Source organism: Ursus arctos, unplaced genomic scaffold, assembly GCF_023065955.2.
Source record: "Ursus arctos isolate Adak ecotype North America unplaced genomic scaffold, UrsArc2.0 scaffold_8, whole genome shotgun sequence".
In the NCBI taxonomy this organism is placed as follows: Eukaryota; Metazoa; Chordata; class Mammalia; order Carnivora; family Ursidae; genus Ursus; species Ursus arctos.
This window is the reverse complement of record NW_026623100.1, coordinates 27981185-28008772: the sequence shown is the minus strand read 5'-3', so window position 1 is coordinate 28008772 and position 27588 is coordinate 27981185. Positions and strand designations below refer to the sequence as shown.

Genomic DNA, 27588 nt, shown 5'->3' with positions numbered 1-27588 from the left:
TTTTAAACTTATTTAAACCTTTTTAGCTAGCTGAAGTTGACACTATCCACTTCCTAAGTTTATGTTGATTATTTGATATTGCTCTTTTTTTAAGTGGGACTGTCAAAGGTCAAAGACATTTTTCTTGGCCTTGAGAAAATAGATTATAAAAGATGAATGCATAACCTCTGGGATTTGGAAAAATTACATGTCATGATGTGCCTTCCCGGACTAGTTAGACTTTTTTTTTTTTTTTTTTCAATATACTGGTGTATCTTGTTTTAATGAAATTGTACATGGCTGGGGGGGTGATGTTTGTTTTGTTTTAATATTTTTTATTTTTTTAGGATTGATTTATTTATTTGAGAGAGCACCCTCCCACACAGGAGCTGGGGCAGGGGCTAGAGGGAGAGAGACAAGCAGACTCCCTGCTGAGCAGGGAGCCCTAGTCAGGGCTCCATCCCATGGCTATGAGATCATGGCCTGAGCCGAAATCAAGTTAGATGCTCAGCTGACTGAGCCACCCAGGTGCCCCATGCTGGTCTCTGTTTTAAATAGCACTTTTCAATAATTTGAAGGTTAATTTAAACTTTTGAGGTGAATTTTTGTTCAAATTGAGAAGAATAGGATGAGGGGTTACAGATAAAAGATACTGGGGTGCCTGGGTGGCTCGGTTGAAACAGATTTGGGAAAGAAGTTACAGTACTTAGTGAAATAACCTTGGTACCTAGCAGTAGGAGATTCTAGACAGACAATTTTATGTGCAGCACTACTTGATCAGAAAAGTGTTGTTCCTTGGGCCTCCTGGGCAGGTGGGTTAAGCATCTGCCTTTCCCGGGTTGGGATCCCGGACCCTGCCTCAGACTCCCTGTTGAACAGGGAGCCTGCTTCTCCATCTCCCTGCCACTCCCCCTGCTTGTACTTTCTCTCTGTCAAATAAATAAATAAAATCTTTAAAAGAAAGAAAAGGTGTTGTTCCAATGTTCTGAAGGGATTTGAAGTACGATCATTGTAGAGTGACATTAAATTGAGATTGTATTGGCTGTGGGAAACTTCCTTTTTTATTATTTCACTTTTTTCCTGTTTTCATCTTTTACCCTTTGCTCCATCTACAGGTGGACTTCAGAAGCCTCTGAAAAGAGGGAGAAGATACTTAATTGATTTAATTGGTAACAGAAGAGTTGAAGGATCTGTTTGATCCTATTTTCCTATTCTCTGAGGCTGAAAAAAGCCTCCAAATATATTTCCAGCTAGAAGCAGCAATAGTAGTTTTAGACATTGGCCTCATTCCTTTTTACAGATTAAGAAGAAAACTACTTAATCTCTCATTATATGGTATTGTCATTCATTCAGTCTGAGAAGTCAGTATTTTTGTTTCTGTTTTTAGGCTGTGTGTTTCCTGTATTAAGAGGTTCCAGAAGGATGCCTGTTACTCTTTATATTTTTTTAGAACTGCCATTTCCTCAACTTTTTAAAGAGGCCTCAGTGATATTAATTTATGTGTAAAGAACCGAAGGGCCAGCAGTGGTAGAACTATGTTTTGGTTACGTTTTCTGGGTATTGAGGACACGTGGGATTGTTTTTTGGGTTACCCTAAATAATTGGTATAATTTAGCTTGTATTTTAAAATTAATGTGTAGTTGTCATTAAAGTGTATAGAGGCACTCTTTTTAAAATAAGTTTGATGCTCCTAATTGAACAAGGCACAAACTAGACCTGATTTTTGTGTTCACAAAGGCTCTTTATTATTTTGAGATGGTAAAAATGTTGCCCAAAAAGTACAGAATGCACTTACCATCTTTTACCTTATTCTAATATTAACAACTTCTACAACCATAATAAAATTATCAAAGCCATAAAATGAACATTGGTCAGTACTATTAACTATGGGCATTAATTCAGATTTCAGAAGTTTTCTCTCTAAAGTCTTTTTTCTGTTCCACAGTTCAGTTAGTTGGGTCTTCTTAGTCCCCTAATCTATGACAGCTCTTAATCCCTGCTTGATAGGTCTTTGATACTTTCGTTGAGTTCTGGTCAGTCATTATTTTGTAGAGTGTATTTCAATTTAGGTTTGTCTGCTTTCTCATGATTAGGCTGAGATTCCATGTTTTTGGCAAGATACCACAGTGATGTGGTGTCCTCAGTCTACCAAGACATAGGGCACATGATGTTAGTACCTTTAATTATTCATTTTTACTAACATTTATTAGTGGGTTATGGTGGTTCCTGCTGCTTTTCTATTTATAAAATTACTGTGTTGTGTTTTTTTTTCCTCAAATGATCTTGGGAAGATAATTTGAGACTACATTGGTGGTCTAATTTTTTCTGAGAGATTGCCCATTCTTTTTAGCGTTGATTGGTGGATCTTGTCTGCGACATTCAGTATTATGGACTGCCTCGTACAACTAACTTTTTAAAAATGTAAATGACATAGTTACATTAGATGGTATGTAACAGTCAGTCAAATTTTTGTCACCTAACAGTTTTTTAATGTCTCTTAAACTGAGTATCGATACCATTTGACATCACATTTTCAGTTGATAAATAACCCTCATTATGTGACTTTATTGTGCTGATAGTTTTTCCACACTAAGGAAATTATTTTCATAATTAGTGTTTTTAAGTGTTTAGTTGTTATTTGGAATATGAAAGGAAATGGACATTTGTGCCATAATAAATATTACTTGAAATGCAAATGAATGGGGGAATAAATTTAATACTTCAGCTCGTGAAGATTATTAAGGTAGTTTTACAATCAAGTCAGTATTTTATTGCTTTCATGTTGGCTATATTTCCTGCTTATTATTATGGGTAAATTTCTTAGCAAATCCCTCCTCCATGAAAGCTTGAGTCCAGAGTTCCAGATTTGTTAGATAAGGCTTGGAGGACATTGTTCCAGTAACTCTTAACTATATTTCCAGAAGTCAGATAGCTGTGAAAGAAGATCTTCATAGATCATTTGGTAGGAAAGCCTAAATTAAACAAATGTGAGAGTAGTCTTTATTCCATATAGTAGGAAATGATAATTTTGTTTATGGAATTCTACTTCCCAAACCCATTGGGTATGTTAATGTATGTGTACCATTTAACTTTAAAACTTAAGGGTACCAGGGTGCCAGGGTGGCTTAGTTGGTTAAGCACCTGGCTCTTATTATAAGAGATTTATTCATTTATGAGAGAGAGAAAGAGCGCCCGTGCACTCAAACATGAGTGGAAGAGGGAGAGGGGGAGAGAATTTCAAGCCGACTCCGCTCTAACCCTGGATCCTGACTCCGGACTTGGAGCTTGCTTTAGATTTTCTCTCTTTGGGACGCCTGGGCAGCTCAGTCGGTTAAGTGTCTGCCTTCAGCTCAGGTCATGATCCCAGGGTCCTGGGATCCAGTCCCTGCATTGGGCTCCTTGATCTGCGGGGAGCCTGCTTACCTTCTGCCTTCCACTCCCCCTGCTTATGCTTGCTCTCTGTCTCTCTCTCCTGCTCTCTCTGACAATAAATAAAATCTTAAAAAAAAAAGTCTCTCCTCTTCTCCTTCTGGCATGTGCCTGAACCCCCTCCCCACTGTGTTGAATAAGTTAAGAATAGTTTGTACTATTAAGATACCCTTTAAAAACATTAGAAACCAAACTTTCTCCTTAACTGTTATTCTATATTGTAGCGGGGGACAAGTTAAAATCCCCTTTTTAGGATTACGTTAAAGTTACAGTTAAATTAGAAAAGGATAACAATATCTGATCTTGATTTAGTGATATTTTACATAAACTTCATAATGCTTATTACAAAATTACATCTTCAGGGGTTTTGTAGTTTTAACCCATAAAAATAAGTTTAGGTGCGTATTTAGTTAAATGAACAACATATTAGTCCTTTGTGTTTTATTTTTTTTAATTTAAAAAATTACATGTTGGTGTACCTAACTAGTATAGCATTAAAGAACATCTCAAAAGATAATTTGTAATTGTTAAACCTGTACTTAGTAAACAAAAATTGAAGTTTAAAGGAGTAGTACACAAAAATGATTGGCATCATTCAAAAAAATGCCAGTATTGCTAATGGGACTGGGGTTTATTATCTGACTTTACTTTCACCTTCCCCTCCCCCATTTTTTCTTAATGAAGATTTATTGACACGCTATAAAAGTGTTGAATAATTTTTTTTAATAGGAATTAAAAAATACGTTGTTGGACTCATTATCAAGACGTCATCCGACCCAACTTGTGTAGAGGTAAGACCATTTTGGAGATTAGTGTGAGAATGTAAAATCATTTAAATATTGAATCTTCAACTTAAATATGCTTATATCACAGACATGTAGGCATAAGAACAATCATTTATAGTAGATCTGTAATTTTTCTTAGAGGAATTTCTTTGCTTATATTCTTCTTACACCTATTTTAGACTATGTTTTAATCTAAACTTTTTTCTTTTCTTAGAAGGAAAAGGTGTATATTGGGAAATTAAATATGATTCTTGTTCAGGTAAGCTTTTACTTGATTCATTGTTTTCCTTAAAAGAATTAAATGCTTCAGTTAGGCTGATTACAGTTAAGCTACTATTTAACATTTGAAATTGTAAATTTCCTATGGTAGGAAACATCAGATGCTGTAAACCTGTCACTCCTGTGGCTCCAATATGGATCAGACATGTTACAGTTTTCTCATTTGCCCGTTGATTGCATATTTCCTTTCCATGTCATCTGCATTTTAATTCATAAATCATTCCTTTGAATCCAGCATTCCTTAAATTGATCTCTATACTTAGTCTGTTTTTCAAACTTTCTAAATAGTCTCAGCTTCAAATTTTTATATTTACATATTTTTTTAATATGAGAAAAAATTGTCCTGAGAACATTAATTGGTATGTGAGAACAAATAGATTTTTCTATTTAATAAGTTACAAAAACATTTGTGTTTTCACTAAGTTACACTGTTGTTTGTTTTTTTTTTAAGATTTTATTTATTTATTTGACAGAGATAGAAACAGCCAGCGAGAGGGAACACAAGCAGGGGGAGTGGGAGAGGAAGAAGCAGGCTCATAGCGGAGGAGCCTGATGTGGGGCTCAATCCCATAACACCGGGATCACGCCCTGAGCTGAAGGCAGACGCTTAACCGCTGTGCCACCCAGGCGTCCCCTACACTGGCTTTTATACTGAGGACGTTTGTTTTTAGCTATCTTTGGGATGCAGGAGGAGTACAAAGAAATTAGTTACTGCTTATTAACAGGAGCAATTAGGGAATAATCTGGTTAGGAAAATCACTGGTGTACAAAATACACAGTACAGACTTGAAAGTTTAATACAATACAGTCCATTAGATTTTGATCAAAGATGGTTCCATCCCCAACTGTAATGCCGTCTCTCTCCCAGATTAATACGAACAAATGCTGTTATAGTTCAGGGCTCAGATTCCACCCAAAGAAAATGCCTCTCCCTGCCCACCCCTTTTTTATTACTTAGAGTTTTATCTTTGAGTCACTTAGGATAATTTAAACCTCTGTATCTGGCTAATAGTGAGATGCGTGCACATTAGAACAGCCTAGACCAGGGTGCATGGCTGGCTCAGTTGGTGGATCATGCAACTCTTCATCTCAGGAGTGTGAGTTGAAGACCCACATTAGGTGTAGAGATTACTTAAGATAAAATCTTCAATGAAAGAAGAAAAAAACCAGACTAGATCAATCAGCTGGGATAACTGAGAAGAGTCCTAGGCATTTGAGGCCAAAAACTTCATCTGTGTTATACTTTACCTAGTGTATTCTGTATAGGATGGCACATTTCTTCTCTTTTAATCAAGGGGGAGAAAATGAAAGTGGGTGTTTGCTCCTGTTTTAATATCACACAACTTCTTTAAGTTTGTTTTGCCATTGAGAGGTGAAATTAAATTAACATTTCTTATCTTATTTTAGATACTAAAACAAGAATGGCCAAAACACTGGCCAACTTTTATCAGTGACATTGTTGGAGCAAGTAGGACCAGTGAAAGTCTCTGTCAGAATAATATGGTGATTCTTAAACTCTTGAGTGAAGAAGTATTTGATTTCTCTAGTGGACAGATAACTCAAGTGAAAGCTAAGCATTTAAAAGACAGGCAAGTAATTATTTTGCTTCAGAATTCTTAAGTTATTTCTGAGAAGATTTAAAGAAATTTGGAGGTTGATTGTAATTTTTTGAGAAACTGATTGTTAATATATCAAATTACTTTTGTTTTTTAGTACAAATTTAAATAGTCCTAGAGTGGACCTAATATTCTAAATCTGGAGACTTGAAAAGTATGTGTGGCGATATAGTTTGTCATACTTCATTGTCACAGCAAAATAACTTTATACATCTCATGCAAAAGGAATGTAGGTCAGGAGTTCCCAGAAACCTTTGGGATCTGTTTTTATATGGTGATACTTATATATATATATTACTTAAATATAAGTGAAGGAAATGACTTGGGTCCAAATGTCAGCTGAATTGTTACCAGTCCTGCATCGTGGGATTGTGACACTTCATTTTCTTTGACTTTAGTAATAAAAACTTGTTCTAGTCATTAGGGCACAGCAGTATTTCACCTTATATATTCAGACTAACTTGGGAATTTACAGTTTTGCCTCTGTTTTGGTGTGTAAGCACATTGTAGGATTTGGGATATATATATATAAAATGCCTCCTCTCTTACTCTTAATTTGGAGAGTTTTGTTTCAACTATCTTGATTTGGAAGACCAAAGTGATTGAAGCTACCTGCCTGGCTCAGTCAGTAGAGCATGTGACTCTTGATCTTGGGGTCATGAGTTCAAGCCCCACTTTGTGAGTGGAGATTACTTAAAAAAATAAAATCTTTCTTTAAAAGATTGATTAAATGATTTCAAATTAGAGTGAGGATGACAGAATCCTCAGAATGGAATCACATGCTCTTTGTAGAATTTTTTATAATCTTTGAAGGAGTGATATTACATATAGCTTTAGCAACTTGATAGCTTTTGATGACATTACTGATATTTGTTTAAATAGAAGTGACTCAAGTTCTTAATGACTACATTGGTGAAATTTTTTGTAATCTTGTTAGTGTGTGAATAATTATAGTATTTCTGTGTGTCTTCTAAACTTCTCACTTTTTTTTTAGCATGTGCAATGAATTCTCACAAATTTTTCAGCTGTGTCAGTTTGTGATGGTAAGTGCTTTTTATTTCATTTTTTTTAGGTACTAATTATAGGAAGAGGATTATTTACAGGTGTGTTTTTGTTATAGGAAAATTCCCAAAATGCTCCACTTGTACATGCAACTTTGGAAACATTGCTCAGATTTCTTAATTGGATTCCACTGGGATATATTTTTGAGACCAAGTTAATCAGCACATTAATTTATAAGGTATAGTGAATACGTCTCAGCTCTTACACTGGATAGTTGCATATATTATTAATTTGTAATGTTCTTTGCTATAGGAAAACCATTATGCGTTTGTAGGTGTAACCAGTGTTGTTTCTAAGACAAGAAACTGCTCAGAAGAACTTTCAGCTAATAATTCTTTGAAATGGTGTCAAAAATTTCAGGAATCCCATGTGAACAACTGTTAAGGGATTTGATTTTAGGAATGTTTCTGTAAAGTGGAAGGTCTCGGTTTTTCCAGAGATGACTACCTACCAGTTGGTTGTATTATCTTTCCATATGCTTTCTTGGCATATAGAAGGAATAAATTTGAATGCTTAATTGAGACCTCATTATAACTTAACATTTGAGATTTTGTAGTTCAGGGCTTGATGAGGTAATACTCTATTCTAAAATATGAATTTACAATATTGGAGATATTTTATTGGTAGACAGTTTACTGTTCGCTCTTCTCAGTGGTACTGCAAAGGAAACATTGTTATTAAGTAATACAACTTTAATACACGTAAGTAAGTATCAGGCCAATGGGCATATCCATTTTAAGGTTTTTGATGCTTAACCAAATTGCCATCCACAAATGGTATGCCATTTGTATACCTTCTCAACAAAGAAAGTGAAAGAGTCAGTTTTACCATACGTTTGTTAACGTATTGCCCATCATCTAAAATCCTAAGCAATTTTAGATCTTGGGTCTTTTTTTAGACTATACATAAAATATGATGTTCTTAAAAGTCATATAATCGTTCCTGGGAAAGTTATTAAGTGACTTTGTGTTTAGATATCTGAAGACACATCAGAAAAAGCACAGTTTATTCCTAAAACATATACTGTCTGTTGAGTGGATAAGGAAATTTCCTCAAGATTTGTGTGCAAAACAAAATATCCATCCATTTATCTGGTGTTTTCCCTCTTACATTCCATATTGTTAAAACCTTTATTTTTCTTGTTAAATAGAGTATTACATGCCATTTAATTTTATGCTTCCTTTTTTTCTTTTATTATTTTAAAATAGTTCCTGAATGTTCCAATGTTTCGAAATGTCTCTCTGAAGTGCCTCACTGAGATTGCTGGTGTAAGTGTAAGCCAATACGAGGAACAATTTGTAACGCTATTTACACTGACAATGATGCAGCTGAAACAGGTAATACAACACTCTTAACAACTGACTAAACAATTTTAGTGCCTTAGAAAAAGTTGGGTTGGAGTTGAACCGTTTTGTTACAACTAATTATAACAAATCAGCTATAATGTGATTGTATATTTATTACATAAAATAAGATCAGGTAGAAATTTTATTGAACATTTTGAAAATTCCTTGAAATAAAGATTCTGGGAGTATCGTAGTAATTTATTTACGTAGAATTTAGAAGCTTGGAAACCTGGGGTTTTAATTAAGTTAGCTCTGCTTCTGACTTTGCCTCTGAAATGAAGAGATTGTCCATTTGTAATCTTGATAAGGTATATAAGAGATTATTTAGAATATTAACAATAATACAGTATGTGTTTGTGTTCCAATGAATTACTTAAATATTTTTGTTTTTAATAACACTAAAGAAAGGAAAAGTCTGATAAAGGGAAAAATTGAGAAGGTAATTTGTGGAAATCTTACTATTTGTAACATTTTAAAAAATCAAAAGCTAGAGTACAAAAATACTATAACAGACCAAGGATTTCTAGTGAAGAATAATCTGGTTTATATTAGTAACAAGGTGATGAGATGTTAGTATTTAAAGGTAATATTTTTTGTTGGTTTTAGAATGCAAACTAATGGTCCATATTTAAACTTGTAGATGCTTCCTTTAAATACCAATATTCGACTTGCATACTCAAATGGAAAAGATGATGAACAGAACTTTATTCAAAATCTCAGTTTGTTTCTCTGCACCTTTCTTAAGGAACATGGTCAACTTATAGAGAAAAGGTTAAATCTCAGGGAAACACTCATGGAGGTAGGCTTTGTGGACCCTTTGGCTTCTGAAATTCTTTTATATGATGAAAGCCCTTTCAAAAATGCCTTTGTTCTAAAATGCCTACCTTTCTTTAAATGTCTATACCTTTGGGGCGCCTGGGTGGCTCAGTCATTTAAGCGTCTGCCTTAGGCTCATGTCCTGGTTGCGTCCCTTGGTCTGCCCGCTCCATCGGGGAGTCTGCTTCTCCGTCTTCCCCTCCCCCCCACTTATGCTTGTGCACGCACGCGCACTCTCTGAAATAAATAAAATTTTTAAAAAGAAAAATAAAATGTCTGTGCCTTTGACATATCTTCTTACCTATTGTCAGTGCATAAAAATGTTAATTCTGAATTACAAGTTGAATTTGTTGTGTGTTCCACATAATATAAGATCAATAATTGATAATCAAAATTAAATTCCCAAAGGGTATTCAGACATTTCTGAGATGAAAAGTAAATATGTTTAAAAACTGAGGTATAATGCATATAACATAAAGCTGTCTATCTTAAAGTATACAATTTCGGTGACATTCACAGTATTGTCAACTGTCACCTATTCTAAAACATTTTCATTCACCTGGAAAGAATAATGTAACTATTAAAATAGTCCCTTATTCTGCTCTTCTCCAGCCTCTAGCCAACTTCTAATTTGTTCTCTGGATTTTATCTATTCTGAACCTCTCATATAAATAGACTCCTAGTATATGGTCTTTTGTAATTAGCGTTTTTCACTTAGTGTGTTTTTAGGGTTCTTTCACATTGCAGCATGTACCATTTCATCTTTTTATAGCTGAATGGTTATATATTGTATGCCCAGTTGTGAGTTGATGGACGTTTGGATTATTTACACCTTTTGAGTATTGGTACCAAGTGTCGTTTAATGTCCATAGCTTTTTAGGGAACTTAACGTACATACTGGCCAACAACTACATAAAGTTTTTAAAGTGTTCTAGGACATGTTCGAAGAAAACACAATTTGCTCCCTGAGAATTTCTAGTCTATTCGATGAACAATGAGTTCATCAATAAGTTGTGTAAAATGAAACATGAATTTTTATTCTGTTAATGTAACAAGTGGAAGGCAATCTGTGGTAGGATAATAATGTCTAAGGATTATTTTAATACTGTTGGTCTTCTTTGTAGGCCCTTCATTATATGTTGTTGGTATCAGAAGTGGAGGAAACTGAAATCTTTAAGATTTGTCTTGAGTACTGGAATCATTTGGCAGCTGAACTCTATAGAGAGAGCCCATTCTCTACATCTGCTTCTCCATTGCTATCTGGAAGTCAGCATTTTGATGTTCCTCCCAGGAGACAGCTGTATTTGCCCGTGTTATCCAAGGTAGTAATAAAGTGGGTTATTGAGTGCTTTGCCTGTTCCTTGCTGTGATTTTTAAAACTAAACAAGTAGTGGGTTTTATATTTATTTTCTTTTGGCTTTTATAATCTGTCCAAATAAAAGAGCTACAAAAAGAGAATCCAACAACGTCTCCATTCATGTTCAAAGCTCGAAGATTGAAAGGGATTGATTTAAGAGTTATGGTTCTCAGGATGCCTGGGTTAGCCAGCCAGGTACCCCTAGACTTACATTTTTTAAATGTTTATATTTTTTTATATTGTGAGAACCATTTGGGGGGTATATTTGTCTAAAGCGCGAAGTGCTTATCTTAATTTTTTTTCCTACATTGGATGTGACTGATTTCAAAGATGTAATAGATTTTTCTTATTTATTGTTGAGCAGGTCCGTTTATTGATGGTGAGTCGTATGGCTAAACCAGAGGAAGTATTGGTTGTAGAAAATGATCAGGGAGAAGTTGTAAGAGAATTCATGAAGGATACAGATTCCATTAATTTGTATAAGAATATGAGAGAAACATTAGGTGAGTCAATAATACTGCCAATTTAATCTTTATTTTTGTAATTCTCTTCTGGGGTGGAAATACTTTCTAAAGAAATATACTTTTCTGAATCTGTTAATAACTACTTTTATTAATCTGCTATTATTTCTTATTAAATTTTTTTGATCATAGAGTTGCATTTGAACTTTTGGAACCTTTTCCCTTCCTTTCTAGTTTATCTTACTCATCTGGATTATGTAGATACAGAAAGAATAATGACTGAGAAGCTTCACAATCAAGTGAATGGTACAGAGTGGTCATGGAAAAATTTGAATACATTGTGTTGGGCAATAGGCTCCATTAGTGGAGCAATGCATGAAGAGGATGAAAAACGCTTCCTCGTTACTGTTATAAAGGTACTCAAGTGATACATATGAACTGGAACTGTTAAGTAACTGTATTGTGTTATTATAAATGACTGAAATTGCTTTCATTTTACAGGATCTATTAGGATTATGTGAACAGAAAAGAGGCAAAGATAATAAAGCTATTATTGCATCAAATATCATGTACATAGTAGGTCAATATCCAAGGTTTTTAAGAGCTCACTGGAAGTTTTTGAAGACTGTAGTTAACAAGTTGTTTGAATTCATGCATGGTAAATCCTCTTTATATTATTTAGTCATTTATATTTATTGAACAAAAAAACCCAAAATTTTTCTTGAAAATTTTTTGAAAAATCTTGTTTCGTTAGAGACCCATGATGGAGTTCAAGACATGGCTTGTGATACTTTCATTAAAATCGCTCAGAAATGCCGCAGGCATTTTGTTCAGGTTCAGGTTGGAGAAGTAATGCCATTTATTGATGAAATTTTGAACAATATCAACACTATAATTTGTGATCTTCAGCCTCAACAGGTACGTATGGCACTGGGCATATTTTTCTTAGAAAGTGAATAGTATTGGGCTCCTGAGTAGCTCAGTCATTTGAGCATCCGACTCTTGATTTTGGCCCAGGTCGTGCTCTCTGGGTCATAAGATCCAGCTCTGCACTGGACGTGGAGCCTACTGAAGATTCTCTCCCTCCCTCCACTCTTCTCCCCCCACCCCCCGCAAAAAAAAAAAAAAAAAAAAGATTACTTTTTTTTTTTTTTTTAAGGTTTATTTGACAGAGTGCATATGGGGGTGCAGGAGGGCTTGATCTCAGGACCGTGAGACAATGACCTAAGCTGAAACCAAGAATCATACTTAACTGAGACACTCAGGTGCCCCATGACTACTGTTTTACTCAGAATTCATTAATGGCAATAGAGTGACACCATTGGACTCCGTTCATGTGTCTCTGTGGCTGAATTTTTTTTGTATAGTTAACATACAGTGTTAAATTAGTTTTGGGTGTATAATATAGTGATTCAGCAGTTCCATACATCACCCAGTGCACTTCTCAGTCCCCAACACTATTTTATCTCCCACCTACCCACCTCTGCTGGAGTGGTTAAATTTTCATAGTGGCCAAAATTTAGGCAGAAGTTTGTTAGGCTATTTTCCTACTTAATGTTAAGTTATTTCTCAGACTCACAAACAAGTTCTAATACATATGTGAATTGCTTGTGTGTAGTTTTCCTTATGATGCATCAAATGTCTGCCTTTTTACATAGGTCCATACATTTTATGAAGCTGTGGGGTACATGATTGGTGCACAAACAGACCAAACTGTACAAGAACATTTGATAGAAAAATATATGCTACTCCCTAATCAGGTTTGGGATAGCATAATCCAGCAGGCAACCAAAGTAAGTTTTACTACTTTTTCTCAAAGTTCTAATGGAATTCAAGAAGACAGTGTTGTTTACAAAAGTAGTGAAAATTACACTGTAATTTTGCTCTGTTTGCTGGTATACTGGGACTGTTACTCTATTCTTAGTTGTACCTGTAGGTAATAAAGATTTCTTTGTTTTACTGTTATGGATTATAAATGTGATGGTGGTTTGGAGTAAGGTGTGGGTAGTGTTTCTCGCTTTAGTAATTACAAAGATAATTTTCATGTGATAAATCTGTTATTTGTCTTTCACAGAATGTGGATATACTTAAAGATCCTGAAACAGTTAAGCAGCTCGGTAGCATATTGAAAACAAATGTTAGAGCCTGCAAAGCTGTCGGACATCCCTTTGTAATTCAGCTTGGGAGAATTTATTTAGATATGCTTAATGTATACAAGTGCCTCAGTGAAAATATTTCAGCAGCTATCCAAGCTAATGGTAAGTGATTCTGAATTTTTGTGGAATGGTGAATAGTAAATCAGTTCCATGTTCACAGTGTTAGTGTAAGCATTCATTTTTCACAGATTCGAGTTAACCCTCCCAGTGTCCCAAATGACCCTAGACAATCATTTTTGATGAGTTGCATACACCTTTTCCTTGTAAAGTTAGTCTTAGTTTGTACATTCATCTATGGGCCCTTGTCTTTATGTTTTTGAGTGGTAAATGGGAACTGTTAGATCTGAAGTACATTTAACTACCAATGTAGAATTTTAGTTGTGAAGTTGGATTTCATTGGATTGTATTTTTTAGGTGAGATGGTTACAAAGCAACCGTTGATTAGAAGTATGCGAACAGTGAAAAGGGAAACTTTAAAGTTAATATCTGGTTGGGTGAGCCGGTCCAATGATCCACAAATGGTATGTGAAATGTTAATTAATGCTTTTAAGTTGATGCTGTATTCTCTGATAATATGCATATAGCTCATTTAAAGGTAATTTCAATGGGTATGTTTGGGATTATTTTACAGTGTCCGATTTTTTTTTTAGAGTCCTTGAATACTTAAAAATATTATATATACCATCTTCCTAAGAAATTGCTGTTAGTGGGGACAGTGATGATACGTAACAAGGTAGTTTGAGTCACTTTTATCCCCTTATAAATAGATGTTCCGATGAAATTTTTTGTGTTTCTTCATGATTCTTTGGAGCAATTTACAAAGCTGTCATTTGTTTGCCTCTGCAGTGAAAGTAATAGCTTTCTCAGTGGAAGTTTTAAAGGTCTCTTTCACTCTTCTTTTAGTTTTAAATCATTTTCCAGAAAGGAAAATGATATTCAGAAGCTAAACCAGGCTCCATAATATGCCTCAACTTGGGAAAATGTGTATTAGTATTTTTTTTTTAAGTGTGTATTTTTAATTTATTCTACCATTTCTTTCTCTTGATCCTTGGAATATTACAAAGAATCCTGTTGTGTTAATTTTTGCCGTATGCAAATAGTGGTTGACAAGTGTGCTGTTTACTTTCATAATTTTGAAATTTCAGTATTGTTCCTACAGATGAGATACTTTTCAGGGAACTTGTTCAGAAGACAGTTGTGGAATTATCAACATACCAAATGTTGAAAGGTTTTGAACATGTGTATTATGAGATCAGAACTGTATTTAAAATTGGAAAGGAGAAGATAAGATGAATTAAAGGAATTGTGAAGTTCATAATTTACAATAGCTTGGGCAGATTTTAGGAGTATCAGTGATAATAACAAGGAGCGGGTATCATTTTACAATCAAGATTTGTATTGTGTGTTGGGACGGTGAATTTAAAAAAATAACTCAAAAACACACTTATCCAGTTTGTGGGGTAAGAATTACTGCAATGTTACGAGTAAAATGAGAACCAGTTCTGGTCTAACAGAGCAGTTGGGTTATCTGAAAAATAATGTGCTTATCCTTAAAATTTTTACTAGGCCTATTTTGTATAGTAGGACACTACTAACACTGGTAACCTTCATTTGCAAGAAACATTATTTGTAATTGCCCATGTCTTAATGAAGAACCTATTAAAAGCATGTAAGTTACACCTTAATATGACCTTGTTTATTGAGACTCATGGAAACTCAAGGTCTTTCTGGTACAGTACCAATTCCTTTTACAAGAGTAAGTGGTTTTTATTTGTGTTTATTAAGTGTTTACAGGTAGCATTCACAAAGTTAAAAAAAATAATTGAATGGGTATCTACTTTATATTAAATACGAGCTGCTTGGTTTTTATAGATGTTATTCATTGACAAAATTGATATAGTATTGGTTTCATTCCTTTAGGTAAGTGATCCCACGTACAGTAACCCTAGAATCCTGGCCCTGCCATAGTAACTTGGAGCCAGTCACTTGATTTTGGGCCTCAGTTACCTTAATAATTACAGATTTGAACTCTGAATATGTCTGTGGCTCTTCCCAGCCTATTAGGATTTCTTAGTTTCTTTTGGTAAAAAGTTTTACTGTCCAAAACCAAATTAAAAAACAATATTTTCCAGATACTCAACCCAAATCTCAATACAACAACAATCTAGCTGTTTATAATGGTTTAGCAGGTGCATAGAATAAAACTTGAAAGTGGTGTTGGTTTTTTTTGTTTTTTTTTTTTTTTTAATAGGTAGCTGAAAATTTTGTTCCTCCTCTCTTGGATGCAGTTCTCATTGATTATCAGAGAAATGTCCCAGCTGCTAGAGAACCAGAAGTGCTTAGTACTATGGCTATTATTGTCAACAAGTTAGGAGGACATATAACAGCTGAAATACCTCAAATATTTGATGCTGTTTTTGAATGCACATTGAATATGATAAATAAGGTATGTGGTTTACATTGCAGTTATGGGAAATTCTGCCATATATATCCTTTAAGTCTTGAAAGCATAAGTTACAGCTAGGAGATTAGCATAAGTTTTAAGCTCTGGAGTTTAAGTATTTGAACTTCTAGATCAGAGAAATATTTACCTTTTCTTAAAAGATTTTATTTATTTATTTTAGAGCGCACAAGCATGAGTTGGGTGAGGGGGAGAGGGAGAAACAGACTCCCCGCTGAGCAGGGAGCCAAAAGCGGGGATCTATCCCAGGACCCTGGGATCATGACCTGAGCCAAAGGCAGACACTAAACTGACTGAGCCAACCAGGTTTTTTAAAAATTTTACAGTTTAAAAGATCTTGGGGTACCTGGGTGGTTCAGTCAATTGAGCTTCTGACTCGGTGGCTTGGGTCTTGATCTCCGGGTTGTGAGATAAAGCCCCAACTCTGCGCTCAGTGGGGAGTCTGCTTGAAGATTCTCTCCCCCTGCCCCCCCCCCCCGTCTGCTTGAAGATTCTCTCCCTCTGGCGCCCCCCCGTTAACGTGCACTCCCCCCTCAACTAAATAAATCTTTAAAAAAATAAAAATATCTTACTAAATTTGATAGATTGTAGCATTCAGATAGCAGCTAGCATTTAGTGAAAAGTTGCTGCATTTTAAGCATTAAGAATTTAGTGATACTGGATTGCCTGGGTGACTCAGTAGTTTAAACATCTGCCTTTGGCTCAGGTCATGATTCCAGGGTCCTGGGATCAAGCCCTGCATTGGGGCTCTCTCTTTCACAGGGAGCCTTCTTCTCCCTCTCCCTCTCCCTCTGCCGCTCCCACTGCTTGTGCTTCTCTCCATGTCAAATACATAAACAGAATCTTAAAAATTGTGATACTAATTCTTTAAATGAAAAGGCAGGTGTGCATTTTCAGTTATAAAAGTCTATTACAGGGGGCGCATGGCTGGCTCAGTTGGTGTAGCATGTGACTCTTGATCTCAGGGTTGTAAGTTGGAGCCCGACGTTGGGTATAGAGATTATTTAAAAGTAAAGTCTTTAAAAAGTATGTATATGTATATACACAAACACACACAGTAGGAAAATACATTAATCAAGAAGGGAAAATGTAGATAAGAGTTACAAATGTACACAGTAGCTAAAACAATTTTCAGAAATAATTTTCAGATCTGTATTCGTGATCTTGAGGTCACTCTCATAACATGGTAGTAGGTAGTCTCAGAGTAACTAGAAAATGTGATGTTCTTTGGGTTTTGATTAATTTTTATAATGTGGCCTTGTGTTCCTTCATTTTAGTAATTCATTTGTGTAATACATGGTGATTTCATCTTCCATGGGAGGCAAATTATAATGTCTTCAGGTTTCCAGTCAGGAGGTCATATACCTTATGGGGCCCACTAAAAACTCCAAACATTTATACTAAATTAGGGTTTACTTTTTCTCTCTTATTGAACATAATTAAGGCATTGAAACATTATTTTGTTCTCGCCATTTGTTTTTAGGACTTTGAAGAATATCCTGAACACAGAACGAACTTTTTCTTACTACTTCAGGCTGTCAATTCTCATTGTTTCCCAGCATTCCTGGCTATACCACCTGCACAATTTAAACTTGTTTTGGATTCCATTATTTGGGCTTTCAAACATACTATGAGGAACGTTGCAGATACAGGTAAATACACATCCTTTTATTCACTTGCCCTATCAGTCCACAGGCTCTTCGAGATAGATCTGTAGGTATGGTCGGGTAGATGACACTTGTTATCAAGGTTTTGTTGGAGTGCATCACTTTCATATGTAGGTCTAAGTAAGTCAAAGCAGGCGAATCCTCTCTTCCATGGTTGAGTGCACAGGCAGGATTGAGTTCTAGGGAGATAGGCATAAAATTCAAAGTAGAGCGACATCACTTCTCCACATCCTCACCAGTGTGTCCTTTTCCCCGTCTGCTTTTCACTGGTGCCACTAAGGGTCAAAATAAGAATAAAACACAGTATCTTTAGCAGGAGAGGTTTTTATTTAATTTGTTTTTTTAAAATAGAAATTGGTTTGTGTAATCGGTGTGTACTTGGTAATGATGTTTTTAGAGTTGATTTGGAGAGAATCAACTAAACCTTCAGAAATAGTGGAAAGTTGCTAGTAGTTATTACTTGTAGTCTGTAACTAAGCAGGCATTGATGCTAATTGAACTCCCATTATTCAAGATACCTTAAGCAAATAATTGCTAGTTGTTAGCGGAAAGGGGGGTTAAGAATGGCCTTTGAATGAGAATCTGGAAATTCTATATGAGTGTTACTAGTCTGTAATAACTTTGTTGGGGTTCTGTACATTTTAGGCTTACAGATACTTTTTACACTCTTACAAAATGTTGCACAAGAAGAAGCTGCAGCTCAGAGTTTCTATCAAACTTATTTTTGTGATATTCTTCAGCATATCTTTTCTGTTGTGACAGACACCTCACATACTGCTGGTAAGAATTTATAACTGTGAGGGGCGCCTGGGTGGCACAGCGGTTAAGCGTCTGCCTTCGGCTCAGGGCGTGATCCCGGTGTTACGGGATTGAGCCCCACGTTAGGTTCCTCCGCTAGGAGCCTGCTTCTTCCTCTCCCACTCCCCCTGCTTGTGTTCCCTCTCTCGCTGGCTGTCTCTATCTCTGTTGAATAAATAAATAAAATTTAAAAAAAAAATTTATAACTGTGAAAATGTTAAGTGTTCCAGTTGTTATTACCTGTTGGAGTTAATAATGTTCTTTATATCAACAGGTTTGACAATGCATGCGTCAATACTTGCATATATGTTTAATTTGGTTGAAGAAGGAAAAATAAGTACACCGTTAAATCCTGGAAATCCAGTTAACAACCAAATGTTCATTCAGGAATATGTGGCAAATCTCCTTAAATCAGCATTCCCTCATCTACAAGAGTAAATATGCTTTTTAGTACACATACATTTTTCAGTTAAAAAAATAGTGATTATTTAATTGTCGTATTTTGATTTGCAGTGCTCAAGTAAAGCTCTTTGTGACAGGGCTTTTCAGCTTAAATCAAGATATTCCTGCTTTCAAGGAACATCTTAGGGATTTCCTAGTACAAATAAAGGTATGTGTTTTGTTTGCTTGGAGAAATACTAAGAATAAATATGATTTAGTTGTTGCATTGTGTAATGAACCGCTTTTTTTTTTTTTTTTAATGATTTTTTATTATATTATGTTAGTCACCATACAGTACATCCCCGGTTTCTGATGTAAGGCTCGATGATTCATTAGTTGTGTATAACACCCACTGCACCATGCAATACGTGCCCTCCTTACTACCCATCACCAGCCTATCCCATTCCCCCACCCCCCTCCCCTCTGTGGCCCTCAGTTTGTTTCTCATAGTCCATAGTCTCTCTTGATGAACCACTTTCTTGGTAAAGCAAAATGAATGATACTTAGGCTTACTAGTCCTAGACTGATTCAGAGTGAAAAACTATAAATCACAGTTGAGAACAGGATGGGTTTGAAATGTTTTTGGAAACTTGTTATTAATATAATTCATTTTAGATGACATAAATGTCTTGGAACGTTGTAATTACATCCTGCAGCTGATTTATAAATTGTGAAATATGGGAAAAGAAACACTGGTAGACCCTTTGGGGATTTCATACCCATTTTGTTAGTGAGGAATCCATTTTAGGGAATTATGACAAATTAGCAGATAATCAAACTGTTACTGCTGTTACACAATGCTTCATTTAAATTTATGGGAAGAGGGCGCCTGGGTGACTCGGTTAAGCATCTGTCTTTGGCTCACGTCATGATCCCAGGGTCCTGGGATCAAGTCTCACATTGGGCTCCCTGCTCAGCGGGGAGTCTTCTTTCCGCCTCCCTCTGCTTGTGTTCTCTCTCTCTCTCTCTTTCAAATAAATAAATAAAATCTTTTAAAAAGAAAAGCCTCTTTAAAAAAAAAAAAAGGCCTCTCCCCAAAAATGTCCTTTTCCAAAATTGAAATTTATTTTGTTAACACTTCATCTATCTTGTTTTCACAGGAGTTTGCAGGTGAAGATACATCTGATCTGTTTTTGGAAGAAAGAGAAACAGCCCTTCGACAGGCTCAGGAAGAGAAACATAAACTTCAAATGTCTGTCCCTGGCATCCTTAATCCACATGAAATTCCAGAAGAAATGTGTGATTAAAATCGGAAGTCATGCTGATTTTTTTTGTTGTTGTTGTTGTTGGGTTCCCCCCCCCCCCGCAACTCTTGTTAGCAGAAGAAAACAGCATCTGGATATTTGTCGACCAAAATGATGCCAATTTGTAAATTAAAACGTCACCTAGTGGCCCTTTTTCTTATGTGTTTTTTGTATAAGAAATTTTCTGTGAAATATCCTTCCATTGTTTAAGCTTTTGTTTTGGTCATCTTTATTTAGTTTGCATGAAGTTAAAAATTAAGGCATTTTTAAATTTTACTTCATGCCCATTTTGTGGCTGGGATGGGGGGAGGAGGCAAATTCAATTTGAACATATACTTGTAAATTCTAATGCAAAATTACACAACTTTCCTGTAAACAATACCAATTTTTAATTAGGGAGCATTTTCTTTCTAGCCTGTATTTCAGTCTAGAAGAAAAGATAATGAGTAAAACAAATTGCGTTGTTAAGAGGATTCTAGTGCTGAATTGTCTGAAGTTAGCACCTCTTTGACTGAATCGTTTGTCTAGACTACATGTATTACGAGTCTGTATGGCAGGTTTGCAGCAAGATCATGTGCATATCATCCCATTGTAAAGCGACTTCAAAAAATATGGGAACACAGTTAGTTATTTTTACACAGTTCTTTTTGTTTTTGTGTGTGTGTGCTGTCGCTTGTCGACAACAGCTTTTTGTTTTCCTCAATGAGGAGTGTTGCTCATTTGTGAGCCTTCATTAACTCGAAGTGAAATGGTTAAAAATATTTATCCTGTTAGAATAGGCTGCATCTTTTTAACAACTCATTAAAAAACAAACAAAACAAAACTCTGGCTTTTGAGATGACTTATACTAATTTACATTGTTTACCAAGCTGTAGTGCTTTAAGAACACTACTTAAAAAGCAAAATAAACTTGGTTTACATTTATTTTCCTTTTTTGGCTCAAAATTATTCCTACATTAATGAAAGTGATTATATGTGTTTTAAGTATTAGGTAACATCTTTAAGTGAAGTTGGACACTGTTGATTTATGATCTGTGGGGTTATTGGAAGTAAAGGCACAGTTGGGTTAATCAGACATGCTCCGGACATTACCTTTTGTCCCCAAGAAACAAATCCCTTATGTGACAGCTTAACATGCTTTTATCTTTATTTGCAATTAAACAACATCTTTTGGTTCCTGGTTAGGAGTTACGTGTAACAGATTAAACAGAATGAGAACCCAGGTATAAGAAACTACTGCAGATATTCTTGATTAATTGTATTTTTGTCAGGTACAACCCTTAGAAAGTTGCCTTATCCCTTTAGGAAAGGTAGGAGGAAGGGGAAAATGTATAGATGTCCTATAAAACATGAAAGGCGGTAGAACTAAGGGAATAGAAAAGGGAAACTAGCTTGGGTCAACCCGTTTCCAGAGGATTGAAGCTAACCTTCTATAAACCTAGACTAAAACCTAAGCATTTGAAGTGCCTCGTGTTCGTGCAGAGTCAGCAATTTTTGTGTAATTGCTGTACTTTTCTAACTTTATAGGCTTTGGCAAAAGCTATTATTTCAGTAGAATATAATCCTGCATAAAACTTTTTTCTAGAACAGTAAATGGTAAGAGTTTGAATGTATTAACAGAAGAACATTGGAGAACTTTGTTTTAAACTTAAGCTGTGTTAAAATCTTTGATTTGGTGTTACTAATTACTGGTTTTGGCCTAAAAACCCTTTGTAAGAGGTTTTCTTGGATCAGCCAAAAGTTTAGGTTCAGATTGATTGGTCTGTTTTGACTTAGCTACGAAATGCATGTTGTTAGTTTTGAGTATCTGTCACCATTTCTGTCAATGATGCCCACAGTTTTCTTACCTTACAGCACATCCACTCTCTCTACGCCTTGCTTTCTTGGAATGTTCTAGATGTTGCAAGAAAACAAGTCTTGGCTTGGAAACCAGGATAGTCCGCTTTTAATTTAGAAATGATTGGCAACTAGGATTCAGCCACTAACAGGTGTAAACTTACCTTTTTTCCCTTTTTACGTTGTGTACAGGCCTCAAGACAATGTCACAAAAACTGAAAATTGTCCCTCAATATGTGTTATTCATTTGGTTTAGTAATTGAATCCCTGTGTTTTAACTGAGTACTTAAGCCTCCTAGCTGACACATTTCCCACCTCCCTTGCAACCAGGTCGAAGTCTTGTGACTGGAATGAAAGCAGAAGTGATTATAAACTTCTGAAAAACACCTTTAAAGGAAAGGGACACGGATATGATGGTAAGAGCCAGAGATCCTAGATAGTGAAATGGAAGATAATGGATTAGAACACCTTACCTCCCATTTCCCCTTCTCACTTATGTTACTGTCATGTACTTTAATGAATTATATAATGTTATATTATTACACAATACATACAATTGTATAAGTTTTAAACTTCATAAATATACACCTTGAATAAGTACAGCTATAGGTTAAGAATTATTGTTTAAGCTAAACACTTAATTCAAGGAAAATACATAAGTCAACTGAATTAGAAACCTCAAACTCAGGTTTTCTTTACACAAAGTTCTCACCAGAGGTACGTTTTATCCCACAGTTAACTCCCTTGTGTGAAGCTTGTGGGACTTGAGCAAAGAGATGTGACCAAAACCAGAAAAAACAATAGTGATAGCAAATTAAATTTAGGGTGGGCATTTCTTGCTTAAGTGTACATTGATCGTATTTGGGTCACCCTCAAGGTATTTCACAGCAGAGCACACTGTGACCATTTCAGATGTTTGGCATAGTGCTTTTTAACTCTTGGTAATAAGTCAGTCTCTAAGTGATTACAAGTTGGGAGGAGAACTGGAATTATCTCGCATAGTTAAGTGGGTCTGAATCCTGTTGTAAGCACTCATTCAATGGGGAATCTTGGTTAAGTCATTTGATCTTATTTGAAAAATGGGATCGCAAAGCTAAGTCCCCTTGATGGTTGTGAGGATTTAGATACAAATACGACAATATGCCTGACACCATACCTAACTCTAGGGTGCATTTTTTTTCCTTCACATTTTAGCTCCTCTGAAATTGGGAGTATATCTTAACAATCCATGGCATCTTACAATTTCTGGTGGCCCTGCAATGCAACTGACATGTCTTTGCCTGTCCACATGTGAAATTGATCATAGCTGTTGGTGTGCATTAGTTTAATTGCTAAGCATCTTCAGAAGGATAGTTCAACATCAAATGTTACTTCTATGTACAAAAAGAGGCACACAGAAGCAGCAGGACGTAAACTTTATCTTAAGGAAATCTTACTTGTTAGAAGGATAACCACAATTCCGTACTTTCTTGCAAAGTGGCAACTAAGTTGGGTCTTGGGACCTACGCAGGGGAGCTGCCCAGAGGCTATAATGCAAGGAATTGTCTACCAAATTACAAGCAATGCAGTTTCATTCATGAGAAGTGTGAACAGATTGATGAAATTTCAAAAAAACTGCTATAACCAATTCATGCATTTTGCAGGATTCTCAAGTATATTGTCAGAGTTGGTAGTGTTTTGTTGTTCTTGGTACATCTTGAAATAGATGTCCTCTTAGATTTGAAATAAAGCAGTAACCCAAGTATGAATTCAATCTTAACAGGTTTTTCCTTACCCCGCTTGGATTCCAGTTACTTTGTTAGGCTTTCCTACGGTACAGACCTCTCATGTTTGATCCCAACAGATTGGCAAGGATGGACTTTGAAAAATAAAAACTAGAATACATAGAGGACATAATTGGTCTGATTTGGTAGTGTATGTGTTGGGATTCCTCTGAGAAAGTTACCAGCATAATTAATTCTGTAACAGTGCGAAGGTAAGTCTTCATGGAAAAGAGATTCATCTAACAGTCATGGTACTCCTGGCTGACTTCAGTCGGTTGAGCCACAACTCTTGACTTCAGGGTCCTGAGTTGAAGACCCACGTTGGGCATAAGGCTTACTTTTTTAAAAAAGTAAGAATAGGGATGCCTGGGTGGCCCAGTCAGTGAAGTACTGGGACTCTTGCTTTTGGCTCAGGGTTGTGAGATGGAACCCCGGTTGGGCTCCAGTCTGAGTCTGCTTACTTAAGATTCTTTCCCCTCCCTCTCCCTCCGCCGCTGCTCCTTCCCCCGTTCACTTGTCTTCTCTCTAAAATAAGATCTTTTTTTTGAAAAGGTAAAAGCAAATGAAGTGTATGTAATTACTAATTAGATTACTAATTGTAAATAGTACTTTTTAAAGATTTTTTAAGTAATCTCTACACCCAACATGGGGCTTGAACTTATAGCCCTGACATGAGGAGTCACATGCTCCACCAGCTGAGTCAGCCGGGCTCCCCTATAAGTAGTACTTTGATAAGTACTGTTACAAAGTTTCCCTTACCATTTTGTGTGCTTTCCATCTCTGTGAGACGTTCTGAGTAAATTCGGAAAATAGTTCCATAATATCTAGTCCATGTTCTGGTTTCCCCAAAAGTTCTGAAAATGTCTGTCATGGCTTGTGTTTTTCCAAATAGGAGTCCAATTTAGGTTCATGCTTTTTGCATTGTATCGTTACTGAGTTTTTAATTTGTGATAATTTCTTACTTAAAATTTGTATTTGGTTATTTTTTCAATCTATTTTTTAAAAGTGTCTTCTCATTTTTCACCTGTATTATAGCATAGTTTGTATTTTATAGCGTCCATTACTCAGATTGACAAAAAGCCCCCCTGCCTTACCTCCCCACTGGTAACCTTTAAAATTTAATTCTGTTGGCCCTAAGGAAAAAACACTAGCTTGCAAAGTGGTTTTACAGTAGTCTTCCTTTATCTGGGTTTCACTTTCTGTGGTTTCAGTTACTGGAGGTCAACTGCAGTCCAGAAGCAGGTGATCCTTCTGACCAATCGTTGGAAGGTCAGTAGTAGCCTAGTGCTACGTCACAATGCCTGTGTCATTTACTTCCTTTCATCTCATCACATAAGCATTTTGACATCACAATATCACAGAAAGGGTGAGTACTGTATAAGAAAATTTGAGAGAGACCACGTTTATTTTATTATAGTATAAGTTTATAATTGTTCCACTTTATTATTGTTAATCGCTTCCTGTGCCTAACTTAGAAATTGAACTCTATCATAGGTATGTAGGTAGGGGAGAAAACAGTATATATAGATTCAGTACTGTCTGCAGTTTCAGGCATCCCCTGGGGGTCTTGGAACATATTCTCCCACAGATAAGATGGTACTACTGTGTATTTAAGAGAACATTGTTATAGGGGCGCCTGGGTGGCACAGCGCGTAAGCGTCTGCTTTCGGCTCAGGGCGTGATCCCAGCGTTCTGGGTTCGGGCCCCACATCAGGCTCCTCAGCTATGAGCCTGCTTCTTCCTCTCCCACTCCCCCTGCTTGTGTTCCCTCTCTCGCTGGCTGTCTCTATCTCTGTCAAATAAATAAAATTTTTTAAGATTTAATTTATTTACTTGACCGAGAGCACAAGTAGGCAGAGCGGTAGACAGGGAGAGGAAGAAGCAGGCTCTCTGCTGAGCAAGGAGTCCGACGTGGGGCTCCATCTCAGGACCCTGGGACTATGACCTGAGCCGAAGGCAGACTCTTAACCAACTGAGCCACCCACGTGCCCCTAAACCTTTTTTTAAAGATTTTATTTATTAGCTAGCAAGAGTGGGCTCCACTCTTGGGGAATGGGGTGGGGGGGGGAGGAGCAGAGGGAGAAGCAGGCTCTCTTATAAGCAGGGAGCCCCAGTTCCATTACAAGACCCTAGATTATGACCTGAGCCGAAGGCAGATGCTTAACCGACTGAGCCACCCAGGCATCCCTATGTTATAAACATTTTAACATGTTTTTTGTTTTGTTCCATGTAACAAAAAAGGTAATAAGAATGACAGTGTTTATTTTGCACTTGCATCAGTGAAGTCCAGAATTAGCCAGTATAGATCTTGTGAAGCTCGGCTTTATGGTATCACTAGGCTTCTGGCAATTTAGGAATTTTTTGTATCCCTGGCACCTGGATTAGCCCCAACTTCAAATACAGCTGCAGGAATTTCAAGTACTGTATCTGCATTCTAGATAGCAGAGAGGAAGAAAGCTTTCCCTTGTAAGACTTGAAAGTCTCAGAAATTCATAGAACACTTTCAAGTCCGTCTCCATACCCCACCCAGTAGGAGAAGCTCAGATACACAATCTTGACACTGGGTGCATTGCTGTTGTGAATAAAATTGGCCTTCTATTCAAGAAGAGGGAGAATAAATTGAACTAACAGCCTCTACCACAAGCTTAAAAAGTCTTAAGTGAAAATAAAGGACAAAAGGCAGTTGACTTAGTGCGAAAATCAAAATCTTCCCAGCACTCAAGTACTGATAATGCCAGTGAAATTGCTCCTGTGGCCGCGACAACTGCCTTCGTCATTCACTGACCACAATTTGGAAAAAAAAAAAAAAAATCTGTCTATATAGGGTGGCAGACAAAACCCTTTACTTGTCTTTGTTACTAATTGCTGTGTCCAATTTTCAAGATAAGTACAAGGAGACTACTAAAACTGATATCCTGACCTTGCAAATGAAAACTTTAAAGCATCCTAAAGGAGAGGAGGAATTACAGAAATTGAGGGGAAAGAGTCATGTCTTAAGAGTTGGGAAAGTTTAGATGGGAAATCTTTCATTTCCATTGCAAAAAAATAAAAAGGTCTTTTGGAAAAATGGGTATCTAAGATTCCAAAGTCCTTTCCGTGATCTACTCCTGATTGACCTAATACCCAAACAGTACAGCTGCTCTCACTTCTCTGTTAGGATACCCGAGAAAATTGTATTTTTCTCCCTGGAGCATGCCAACTAAGTAGGCCTTTCTTTTCTGACATGGAAGCATTTGCTCCACTTTCAGAAATCGTTCTTTAGGGCATGTGGCTGGCTCAGTTGGCAGAGCATGTAACTCTGAATCTCAGAGTTGTGAGTTTAAGCCCCACACTGGGTGTAGAGATTACTTTTTAAAAATCTTCCTTTGTCCTCTCTGGGAGGATTTCATTGGAGCCTACTGTGGGTCAACATGCACTTAATTTATTAAGTCTCTCTTCTTCTGTTAGCCTATTGAACAAGACAAGAGTTTTAACGCAAGCTGGGATACACTATATTTTGTATGCCAGGAGGAGTACGTAAGAGATCCAGCCTGAACATTAATTCTCTGTACTTGCTATCCTACCTGAAATCTCTGACCCAGAATGTCCTTTCCCCTGGGTCTTGGGTCTCATATACTAATGAGATCAGATATTCAAAATGAGGTCAGCCTTATTCAATATGCCCCACCAGTTAAAAACAAACTATTCTTAAATATATTTCTCCTGGGGCACCTGGGTGACTCAGTCGTTAAGCGTCTGCCTTCTGCTCAAGGCATGATCCCAGGGTTCTGGGATCGAGCCCCACATCAGGCTCCTCCACGGAGCCTGCTTCTTCCTCTCCCACTCCCCCTTCTTGTGTTCTCTCTCTTGCTGGCTGTCTCTCTCTCTGTCAAATGGATAAATAAAATCATATATATATATATATATAATTTCTCCTTTTTAGGATTCATGCAGCTCTTAGACACAGAAATAAGTGCTGTACTCCTCCCCTTTTTTTCCCTGACTATTGTTGAGGGTCCACAAGAAATCCTTTCATCCTTGAGTCCATCCCTGAGTCATTCCTCAGACCCACCTGGGTCTTCGTCATCATCAAGGACACCACGAGGTGGAACC

General features: G+C 36.5%; 1 protein-coding gene across 3 annotated transcripts in view; it reads left to right on the top strand.

The window, feature by feature from the left end:
• The window catches only part of XPO1 (exportin 1), a 44933-nt gene extending 24112 nt beyond the window's left edge, over positions 1-20821 (top strand). For all 3 annotated transcript variants that reach the window (XM_026485112.4, XM_026485120.4, XM_044377907.3), the window contains 21 exons: positions 4138-4199; positions 4408-4452; positions 5880-6061; positions 7083-7131; positions 7209-7328; positions 8359-8487; positions 9137-9295; positions 10437-10634; positions 11034-11172; positions 11365-11546; positions 11632-11788; positions 11885-12048; positions 12789-12923; positions 13205-13388; positions 13701-13807; positions 15538-15732; positions 17231-17399; positions 18060-18194; positions 18487-18646; positions 18726-18822; positions 19754-20821. In XM_026485112.4, coding sequence (XP_026340897.1) covers positions 4138-4199; positions 4408-4452; positions 5880-6061; positions 7083-7131; positions 7209-7328; positions 8359-8487; positions 9137-9295; positions 10437-10634; positions 11034-11172; positions 11365-11546; positions 11632-11788; positions 11885-12048; positions 12789-12923; positions 13205-13388; positions 13701-13807; positions 15538-15732; positions 17231-17399; positions 18060-18194; positions 18487-18646; positions 18726-18822; positions 19754-19900 — 2915 coding nt within the window. In that variant the 3' untranslated portion in view covers positions 19901-20821. The remainder of the gene's footprint in view (positions 1-4137; positions 4200-4407; positions 4453-5879; positions 6062-7082; positions 7132-7208; positions 7329-8358; positions 8488-9136; positions 9296-10436; positions 10635-11033; positions 11173-11364; positions 11547-11631; positions 11789-11884; positions 12049-12788; positions 12924-13204; positions 13389-13700; positions 13808-15537; positions 15733-17230; positions 17400-18059; positions 18195-18486; positions 18647-18725; positions 18823-19753) is intronic.
• Positions 20822-27588: the final 6767 nt, after the last annotated feature.